The sequence below is a fragment of the Plasmopara halstedii genome, assembly GCF_900000015.1.
Source record: "Plasmopara halstedii genome assembly, contig: Scaffold_470, whole genome shotgun sequence".
Lineage (NCBI taxonomy): Eukaryota > Oomycota > Peronosporomycetes > Peronosporales > Peronosporaceae > Plasmopara > Plasmopara halstedii.
The window spans coordinates 856,298-866,435 of NW_020187390.1; the positions used below are offsets into that span (position 1 = coordinate 856,298).

Consider the following 10,138-nt stretch of genomic DNA (forward strand, 5'->3'; position numbering starts at 1 on the left):
ATGAAAAACCTGGAGGTAAGCGATTGGGCTTTCCCGTTGCACCATGCGCGTCTAATTTATGCGGTACGTATTTTTCATGATAATTAAAACAGGAATATCAGCAGCCTGCAAGCATAGCAGACTTTCTGGCAGAAATATGTGTCGACCCTGTACTCGGACTCTCACGCGACGATGCTATGAAGCGCCGGTCTCTCTACGGTGCTAATCGCGTGACGCCACCCGTTAAGTGTCCAACGTGGGTCTGCTGTTTGCTGCCATGCCTTATGCGCACGGCCTCGATGAAATTGTATCAAAAGGTGCTACCTCGTGAGGTGATCGTGCGTCGTCAAGTAATTAGACATGGCCAAACGTCTTCTAGACGGATGCGAATGGATGTGACGAGTCTTGTGTACGGAGATGTCGTGGAAGTCAAAGCTGGAGATGTAGCAGGCGCGGACCTTCGCGTTATTGAATGCTCGGACGATTGTTGGATCGATCAGACGACGCTGGTCTGTGACAAGAATGAAGACGAGGAAGAAGCCGAGCAAGGAATAAATAGAAAATATGTTAAAACCGAAACACCACCTCTGCACCTTCAGCAAGATATTTTGCGTTGTAGTAATATTATACCTATGACAGCAACAGTGTTGCAAGGTTCTGCTGTGGCTGTTGTGCTATCGACAGGGAATCACACGCTGTGGGGGCAACTAGTCTCACACCATGAGTGGCCGCGAGTGCCTGGAACTCTGCTCCAAAGAAAGAAAAGAAATTTGAATGAGGAAAATACGAGCTTGATTGTTTAGTGATGACTAAAAAAAAATTCGTTTGTACTTTGCTTAACTCGTCCGCCCATCGGTCTCAAAATCATTACCTACGACTTTCAACGGTGCGGGGCTGCTGGTGGGCCAGCAGCCGGGGAACCTCCATCACCACCAAAAAGACTAAGAACGACAATTGGCAGGATGATGTACCACTGCGAAAATCATATATCAAAGATTTAAGCTGAAGAAACAGTGAAACTATTGCAGGTGCACGTACGTATTTTCGAAGAAATGACTGACTTTCCTCTTCGGCTTCTTCTTTGTTGTCTGCAGTCTTTACTAGTTCAACACCTTGTGGAGCACGGTCGCGCTTGACAACAAGATTGTCTGGAGGCCTGTATCAAACGAGCGTACAAATATGTTGAAACTATGCCCTCGTCTACTTAAGCAAAGACATGACCTACATTGAACCAGCCTGTGACTTGAAAACTGTGCCGAAAGGGCCAAAGCGCATATCTTCAAAGCTAGGAGTTTGAAAACCAGCGCATTTATATTCGTCCAAATACGGCGTTAGATACTCCATCGATAACAGCTTGCCACTATCTGAAAGATGAAAGGCGAAGTCCTCGCGTAGATTCATCGCTGCCAGCATACACGGTGGCACAGATGTCATGACATAAGGCGAAGCCGGGTCTGTTGGGTCTGCCTTTGCGCGCACTGTGTATAATTTTTCGTGCTCTAAAAGCATTTTGAATTTCTCCATGTCTTCGAGGCTCAGCGTTGGCAGCGCAGAAAATGAGACCTTGGGCTGTGGGGGTGTTGACGCGCCAGTCACGATCTCCACGACACCACGCGGTGTAAAAGGTGCTCCCTCAACAAGCTGATGCTCCAACTCAAAGTAAAGTGTCCGTTCAATTCCCCTAATTGAAGCAATAGACCATTCATTCTCGAAGTCATTGTCAGATTCCTCCTTTAGCCTGAAGATCAACGATTAGAAGGAACAGTTAGATCTGCAAGTATGAATAATAGTCGAACAGAAGGATAGCCTAGCCAACATACCCCTGCTCGTTGGAGCTAGTAGAGTCAATTGTCCCCGCTAGTACCGATGCAAACAGCACGATCCACGTGCATGTACCTGATAGCGTCATTTTTCTTTCTGGAGTACGAGGCATGTCACTCAGTTGAGGTTGTCTATTTATTTATTTTACACTTTCTCGTGTTTGATGCCATCGTCAGAAGAACATGTTATACATGTGCCTTGCGCTAGCACTCAAAGCAGTGGCACACCATCACTTAACTCTAAAGAGATAGCCACTATAGTGCGTAAGCTCAGCTTTAGTGGTGCTGGGATAGACGAGCTAGAAAATATAGAGCGACAAATTAACGACGAGAAGAAGGAGCTAAAACAAAAGCCGCAGCACGAGGGCATTATGCTGGACGACAACAAAGTGCAGATTGTTATTCGTCTTCGACCACCTGACGAATCTTCTAGTGGGATGGAAACAGATTGCTTTCGCGTTCTGTCGGACGTGACGCTGCTAGCGCAACCGCCCAAAACTTCGCAATCTTATCGCTCCACAGGCACAGCCACAAGCTTCCATTTCTCGCACATATTTCGTCACGAAACACAGCAGACAGAACTATTCGAGGTCACTACAAGGCCCGTGTTAGATGCAGCTTTTGATGGAAAAAGCGGCCTTGTCTTTGCGTACGGAGTCACCAACTCAGGCAAAACTTACACAATTAGTGGTTCAAACGAAGCGCCTGGAGTGCTGCCGCAGGCGCTGCAGTATGTGATGGACGAGATGCCGAAGCGCAAAGACGACGGGAAACGGTTGGTGACCCTTTTGATGGCTACGTACCTTGAAGTCTACAATGAGAATGTGTATGACTTGCTATCGCCTGCAGTTCGGAAGAGGAGAGCATTACGCGTACAAGATTGTGACGGAAAAATTGAGGTGCGAGGAGCAGTAAAGAGGCCGATTAAGACTCTGGAAGAAGGTCTTGAGCTACTAGAAATCGGTCGAAGGCATAAGCAAATGGCCGAAACAAATTGCAACTCGGATTCGAGTCGAAGTCACTGTGTATTCACGCTTCACTTGTATAGTCAATTGTCGCGTTTTTCTTTGGAGCTTCGTAGCAAGGTGTCAATTGTTGACTTAGCAGGATCAGAACGTGGCTCAAAAAGCGGCGCGACAGGGTTACGCATGCAGGAAGCCAGCAAAATAAATAATTCATTGATGAACCTGATGCGCTGTTTGGAGACTTTGCGATGGAATCAGCAACATCCGCCGAATCTGCAAAAGATGGTACCATTTCGTGAGTCGAAATTGGCCCGACTGTTTCAAGAGAATTTGGTTGGCAATGATTACGGTCCAATTGTGATGATTGTGGCTGTAAATCCGTCTAGTCACGAATTCGACGAAACTCTGCGCACTTTAAAGTACAGTGCCGTTGCGCGTGAATTGGTAAGAACACGAACGTCCATTCCTAGAAAAGCCGCACCGGCAGCCACATTCTACGACCTGGATGGTCGGTTGAAAAAGAGAAGTCGGACTTCAGCAGATCAGCCGGCAGTTTCTAAATCGTCGAAACCACATGTGTATCGAGAAATTAAAGCGAATGCCTTACCATTATCCGTAGGATTTCACGCGGAGCATCGATTTAGTGTTTGTGTACACTGCCAGAACCGTTCATTCGCAGATTTAAAAGATAAGCCGAAAACAGCGGAGGCAGGAACGTCACCGATGGAGTCGACAAGAAATATTGCCGGAAGAAACTTGCATTGGGTACGTAGACATTGCAAGTATATTTTAATCACGCTAACCACATGTTTAGGTCAAGCTAGAAGTAGAAAATGAGGAACTCCGTCAGCAAATTGCACAAATTCAAGCAGAAAAGATGATTCTGGAAGTCCAAATTCGCGCAGAAATTGGCAGCGAAATGCGCGAACAGTTGCAGCAGATTCGTGGGCAATATCAAAGTATGCAGCGTTCACAACGCGAGGATTTGCCATCTGCACGTAAGAAGCGTGAGCGTCAACATGTCGAAGAGTGCGATAAGCTTCGGACTCATGTGCAAGAATTACGTGAAAAGGTGAGAGAATGCGAAGACGAAATACAACGTATACACGAACGCCACCAGGCAGAACTTGGTAAATTGCAGCCGAACTTTGTGCCGGTTGTTGTTGAAGATGAAAACTTATAATTTCGATGGATAAAATGAGTCATCAGCACCTATTACTCGCCACGATCGTGCATTCAATAGTCACCATAAGTTACAGAAAGCACTACACTTTGCCGATGCCATACATAAAGCTCACATTTTCCTTTTCTTTTCTAGCTGTTCAGGTTAAAAACTGCAGATCTAGTGCTTACATAAAGTCGTCGTAGTCATCGTACGTGTCTTCGTAGCCGGTGTACGCCTTACCACCAGCGCCACCGGTGCCAACGTTGCGTTCGACGTTCGTATAACCCTGCTTACCAGCCTGCTTCTTTTTTTTGCCCTTAGGTTTCGCGGCCGCGATTTTTTCATTCTTGATTACATTTATGATGGTTGTGATCTCCTTCATGTCATCAGCCGTCAAGTTCACGGAAGCCTTTGTTAAAATGATCTTAATACACTCAAGTGCATATTTGGAATTAGATGTAGCCAATCGGGATGCCACGATATCACCCAGCTGCTCGTGATCGGCAAGTGATAACAGACGCATGCTGGAAATCATATTTTTGTCATCATCGGGAGCGATAGCTGTGCTTTTTTGCACAGTACCTGCAAGAGCATCAATTGCCATCTCAAAGTCCGCCTCCTCAATGGAGGCTTTCTCTCTAGCGCGGCGCTCTTCGTTAGATTCATTGGCCTGGGCAGCAAGACGCGCCTTAGTAAGAGCCATTTCCATCTTCTGCTTCTCCTCGATCTCCTTCAACTTCATTTTTTTAAGTTGTTTGGGTTTGAGCGGTCCAGACGAAGCAGATCTTTCCTCTACTTTTGAGGTCTTGATCAAATCAATCTCTTCCTCTTCGTCATCCCAATTATCGATTATTTCCTGGGTTTCCGTCACCGTCGGTACTTCAAACTCGTCGTCATCTGCACAGATAACACAGAAAAACGTAAGATTTCCCAGCAAGAGCTACGTTACGTGCTTTACGGCAAATTGTAATAGAAAGGGAGCAATGAATAAGGCTTCAGAAACGTACCCCAAGAGTCCATATTGGTTGATTGGCTTTGATTATTTCGCTGGAAAGCCCCACGTAATGTGAACCACCTCAATGTAGTGGGAAACTAACAATTTACAGAAATATCGAGAAAGTCTTTAGCATGTTGTTCAACCGTTCAAAGTAAAGAATGGGCTACTTGGTAATTACTTCAGCTTTGATGATAACAAATTGCGACACTAGATAATTATCGCGGACACTTTATATCAATGCTTCCTCTGTAAAAAGAGTAAAACATCTCTGTTGCAAGCTTGGCTTATCATCTGTCATGATTAATCACGTTGTTGAGAACACTCGCAGGCGAGGAGTAGGAGCTAACCTCAAGGAATTCACGTAATTCTTTGAATTTGTGCACGAGGATAGTGATGACGTGGTTACGAGAGACCCACCAGGGGGAGATGAGATACGTTTTGAAGTTTGTCCAACAGTTTTACAATACTTTTAGTTTTTTTCGCAATCAATCCAAGATACTATCGCACCTATGTTGAAAATCTAGAGAAATCTCATCGCATTAAATTTATTCACCATGAGGTTTGCTTGAAAGGTCAACTGGTACAGGAGTTCCATCAGCTTCATCCTCCAGTCGCTGTAGATCTACTGGATAAATCCACCGCTGGTATAGATACACAATAAAAACAATGTCGTCTCGAAAGCACGATATTCGGTGTAGCGTCGGCATTTTGATCACAAATGCGAACAAGTCGTCAATGAATGTGTTTAGCGCGCGATAGATGAGCAATCGCCATTGAAGATGTGCTACTGATTTGAGCCGATAATTTATGACCAGTTGTGGAAGCATGAACACGAAGCCCAAAGCGTACACTGTGGTGGTAAGGGACTCAAGAAACCAGGTGTACCAGCCAGCATGCGGTACATATATCAATGAATACATGGCATATCCTGCAGCCAGAGGCGTCAGTACGAACAGCATGTGCGACGTAGCCAACGAGTCAGCGCGCTGCGTCTCCTCTAACAAACGCAAGGTATGTTCATCCATTGTAAAATTTTTGTCAACGATTCCTTCAGCTGATGCCTTCCGATTACTGTGAAGCCGCCGCTGAGCACGTTGGACCTTGGTAACTTTCCAGATCAGTAGCACAACGCTAAGGCACTGTGGTCCTGTGACAAGCAGCGTCGAGTCTTGATCGATAAGATAAAGCAATACAACAATTTGAGAACCCAATTCAGCAACCATGGCACGAAGCGAGACACCCACAACGTTATCTCCTTTGGCACGCCAGTAGCTCACATCATGTCGAAAAGCTAGCCAATCAAAAAGTATGTGAAGGAGTGCCACGCTCATTGTGATTGTCAAAAGAATCGGATGAGTATCGGTCACCATGGAGCGTAAAGCATCTAAATCGCTCGACGGCACACCCATTTTTTCCTGCGAAACAAATGCAGATGCAAAAGTCAGCTGCATCTGCCAGCGCGCATAAGACAGCGGTGACCACGACAATCGCAGTGGGAGAATAACTTCGCCACTACTGCCATCGTCTAATGTCGAGTTTAAGGGCACGAGTTCATGTTGCGCCAGCGGCATATCGTTTATAGAAAGCGCCGGCAAATAACGCCATCGATTGTCCTCTGGGTGTTGGATATAGTTCAAATTGTTATAAACTAACAGAGGCAATCCGTCGATCGGAAAACGCGTGAAATCTGTCACGAGTTGTACATCCACTGCGGTCTTCCAATAGGATGTAACTGCTGCTTTCTCTTGCACATTTGATGATGAAGTCACTTGTACAGGGGCCAACAATAATCGAGAATTTTTAGCATTGGGACTCGTTGCATATTTGATAAGGTTTGAAGATTTGTAGATACTTCTATACTTGATGTGATTCTGGTCCTTCGGGTTGGACGAGAATGGAGCTTGCCTAACGTGGACCTGTAGAAACACTGATGCATTCCCTTTAAGGGCATTCCAAATATTGTCCGCTTTTTTCGAGTCACCCGCCATTTCTATCAATGTTTGCCGAGATACATTGACATCCAAGCGTCTAAAGTTGGAACTTTCCCAGTCAAATGTGAGCGACTCGAAGCCTCCAACTGGAACCGCATTAGCATAAAAATTTTCGGTCGCGTCCAATTCGATGCGATCAGATAAGTAAAAGTTTACGCCCAGTAGCTGACCCTCTTCCCACAATGGGTCTAGAGTGTTTGAAGACTCTGGAAAAGCCGGGTACATGATCCGGTATATCTACGTTAGCCAGGACTAAACTTAACATCAATTTTACAAAGGAACACATCATCTCTCTACGCACATTATGGCCAACGATGGACATATATGCGAACTAGAATGAACCCCATATTGAAATAAACATATACAGCACAAAAATTAATATTGTTGAACCAAAGGACCTCATAGATGCATAATAATTACAAAAATAACGCAGGAGACTGTAGTGAATGTGACCCATGATAGCAGCGTCTTGAATACCGCCATAAGCACTCAAGAGAACGTAGGAACGAGTGGAGAAACCAATGTTCGGAAACCAAAATGAGGTGAACATGATTCTAAAATTTGACCAGTAATATGGTGTCATGAGCTCAAACAGCCAATCCGCGCCGTCCGATTTGCGAACCAGTCAAAAGTTAACGTTCGACCTAATGACGACTGTTGTGCTTGGAAGAAAGCTGTTGCAGGCAGCAACTCAAGACGCGGCTAGCGACGATGAAGTGCTGCGCTCGTTGGAGGCACACGATCGCTTTTTTTGTCATGTTATGGAGAACATTCCGGCAGCATTCTACTTTCCCACAGACGCTGAGGCCAATTGGAAGAAGTCTGCACCCAAAAAATACCACAAAGTGAGGATGACACTTAGTCTTGCCATTACAAAAACTTTGGCAGCTCTATTGCCAATCAGGGGTAATTTGATGTGTTTACGACTTTATCAGCTCTGACAGCCGATTTTATTTGGCTTCTACAATTTTACAGAACGTGCAGGCACAAAAGCAGCAAGATTCGTCTAAAAAGAACCTTCTCAAGCGCGCAAAATTTTCGCCAGTGGCGCAGCAGAGCAATGAGGAGCGACAGAAAGCAATTGCATTAGCCGATTGTAAGTTGGTGAAGCAGAACCAGACAAAGCTAAACCAAGAGGAGGCCAAGGCTTCAAAGGACAATAGTTTGGACGGTCTCCGTGCTCGTCTTGCTGTCAAAATTCAAGCGATGCGCGAGCAGCGAAAGGCCGAAGAGAAAATAGGAAAGAAGCGTCCATCCCGTGCTGAGATGGTGGCTGAGCAGCGTGCTATAAAGAAGCGCAGGGTGGCGGATAACAAGAACAAGGCCAAGACTGAAAAGGTTGAGAAAGAGGCTGCTAGTTTGGCTCCCAGTGAGATACAAGCGAAAAATGACGCGAATGCAAGGGATGTTGCTACTTCTCTATCGTATGGCAGTCTGCTTCTGGATGATGGTCTAGAAAAGGACAACAAAATCAAAACTCGCCACGGGCAAAGTGTTCGCGCAATCCAAAATCTGTTGAAAAAGGCCGAACGCAATGCTCAACGACTTGAGGAGCTAAAGCAAACGGAAGAAGGGAAAGAAAAGATCAAAGCTAAAGGCTGGGATTCTGCTTTGCAGCATGCTGCCGGCAAAGTTTTGATGGATGATCCCAAACTGTTGCGTTCCAAGCTGAAAAAGAAGGAAAAGGCAAAGTCAAAAAGTGCAAAAGAATGGAGAGAGCGCACAGCAAAGCTAGAAGTGACGAAGAAAGAGCGGCAGAAAAAGAAGATGGCCAATGTCCTTGGTCGCGGAAAGAAGGACCATACGCAGCCTGTTGAAAAAAAGGGCCGAAAGGGACCGGTAAGTGTGATCAAAAGCGTAATCCAAATCTGTTGAGACTGACACAAGTTTTATTAATGTCAGCGCGCTGGCTTTGAAGGTAAAAAGGGCGAAGCATTTTTGAATTCCGATAAGAAGGGGGGCAAGAACAGCAAGTCTGGCAAGAACTATCAGCAGGGAAGAGTTGAAAAAAGCCCAGCTTAATAGTGCAGAATACCAATTTGCGTCGTAAAACAAATTTTGCTGGTACCTCAAAGCTGCCTTTAAGAGTTTTTAAAGCGAATTCGAGCTGCGCACTTTCATTCGCATACCTTGTCAGCGAGTTGCTTTGATGAACGATATGTTGCACGTCTGAGTCAGTAAGTTGCTCTAATTTCCATTTATATGATTATCGAAAATTTCGCTCAAATTTAATTTACATGTAAAATTCGTCGTGCGACAGGGTTTCTGCACAGACATGCTGTTTAGTATCTAAAATAATGAAATGCTAATGCTTAATGCATTGCGTGCCCTTAACCTCTCTGGATATAATATCATCAATTCTGCTACAAAGTGTAGCCGAGGTAGTTGGTCAGTGCCAACAATCACTCTACCGCAAAGAACAGAACTTTTCGTGGAGGTGTCAAAAGGACATGGGGGTAAACAAGAACAATTATAAGACGTAGTGTAAGTGTAGGGTCTGTGCAGTAGTGACGACGTTACAGCGCAATTTATGTGCGTCGGAGAATGTCGCTTCAGCACCGCGGTTGCTTCGCGCGAGACTTTACCTCCCACTAAACGATAAATGTATCCGTCTGACCATCGGGTCTGTGGAATGTTCGCTAATGACATATCCAATCCGATGCCAAGCACCATGCGTACTGCAAAGCGCAAATTCTGATTCAAGAACAAGCCCCGAAACAAATTGAGTGTATCTTTACCGTTGATGATTTTGCTTGCTGATTGCAGCGGGATGAACCAATTTTTATAGCAGTGTTCAAGGAATACAATGTCCTTATTTTCGGAGGCTACTCAAGGAACACCAACACTATAAAAATGCTAGTGGACTGTCAGCATTCCCGCGGCTACCGACCGGTAAATGGTTGATTTCACATGGAGCGAAAGTTTTAGAGTTAAAACCTCATAAGCAGCGGGGCTGCCGTAGCTTTGCGCTTGAGAAAGCGTAATTTAGGACACCAACCTTTCGTTCTTTACAAGAACTAAAACGAGTGCAGCGGATCGCAATCCGCTACCTTCAAGAGTAGTTAGTACCTTAACGAAGGCTAATAAACTCTTCGGATTAAATTCAAAAATTGACTTTATTTATTTCTATCTGCGGCAAAGTCACCTAATTTTGAATGTTAAGATTTTCCTAAATATACTAAATATATAATATAATCTAAATACATGCATAACTACTGGCT

General features: G+C 45.0%; 6 protein-coding genes across 6 annotated transcripts; 3 read left to right on the plus strand and 3 right to left on the minus strand.

Moving 5' to 3' along the window:
- PHALS_10373 (magnesium-transporting atpase) lies at positions 1 to 782 on the plus strand (the record flags this gene model as incomplete). Its single annotated transcript, XM_024725787.1, has 2 exons — positions 1 to 15; positions 93 to 782. 2 exons carry the CDS (start codon positions 1 to 3, stop codon positions 780 to 782), a joined length of 705 nt encoding a protein of 234 aa, XP_024576529.1.
- A 77-nt stretch (positions 783 to 859) lies between these two features.
- Positions 860 to 1,912, minus strand: PHALS_10374 (RxLR-like protein; the record flags this gene model as incomplete). The annotated part of the gene is made up of 4 exons (XM_024725788.1): positions 860 to 952; positions 1,018 to 1,135; positions 1,205 to 1,717; positions 1,800 to 1,912. 4 exons carry the CDS (start codon positions 1,910 to 1,912, stop codon positions 860 to 862), a joined length of 837 nt encoding a protein of 278 aa, XP_024576530.1.
- A 51-nt stretch (positions 1,913 to 1,963) lies between these two features.
- Positions 1,964 to 4,095, plus strand: PHALS_10375 (kinesin-like protein; the record flags this gene model as incomplete). The annotated part of the gene is made up of 4 exons (XM_024725789.1): positions 1,964 to 3,529; positions 3,579 to 3,894; positions 3,974 to 4,016; positions 4,083 to 4,095. 4 exons carry the CDS (start codon positions 1,964 to 1,966, stop codon positions 4,093 to 4,095), a joined length of 1,938 nt encoding a protein of 645 aa, XP_024576531.1.
- Positions 4,096 to 4,113: 18 nt separating this feature from the next.
- Positions 4,114 to 4,949, minus strand: PHALS_10376 (eukaryotic translation initiation factor 3 subunit 1 35kda; the record flags this gene model as incomplete). Its single annotated transcript, XM_024725790.1, has 2 exons — positions 4,114 to 4,826; positions 4,937 to 4,949. The coding sequence occupies 2 exons, from the start codon at positions 4,947 to 4,949 to the stop codon at positions 4,114 to 4,116; spliced, it is 726 nt and encodes a 241-aa protein (XP_024576532.1).
- A 522-nt stretch (positions 4,950 to 5,471) lies between these two features.
- Positions 5,472 to 7,400, minus strand: PHALS_10377 (cleft lip and palate transmembrane family protein; the record flags this gene model as incomplete). Its single annotated transcript, XM_024725791.1, has 3 exons — positions 5,472 to 7,154; positions 7,219 to 7,248; positions 7,338 to 7,400. 3 exons carry the CDS (start codon positions 7,398 to 7,400, stop codon positions 5,472 to 5,474), a joined length of 1,776 nt encoding a protein of 591 aa, XP_024576533.1.
- A 164-nt stretch (positions 7,401 to 7,564) lies between these two features.
- PHALS_10378 (Uncharacterized conserved protein) lies at positions 7,565 to 9,226 on the plus strand (the record flags this gene model as incomplete). The annotated part of the gene is made up of 5 exons (XM_024725793.1): positions 7,565 to 7,762; positions 7,893 to 8,756; positions 8,820 to 8,918; positions 9,015 to 9,094; positions 9,178 to 9,226. The coding sequence occupies 5 exons, from the start codon at positions 7,565 to 7,567 to the stop codon at positions 9,224 to 9,226; spliced, it is 1,290 nt and encodes a 429-aa protein (XP_024576534.1).
- Between the last annotated feature and the right edge of the window lie 912 nt (positions 9,227 to 10,138).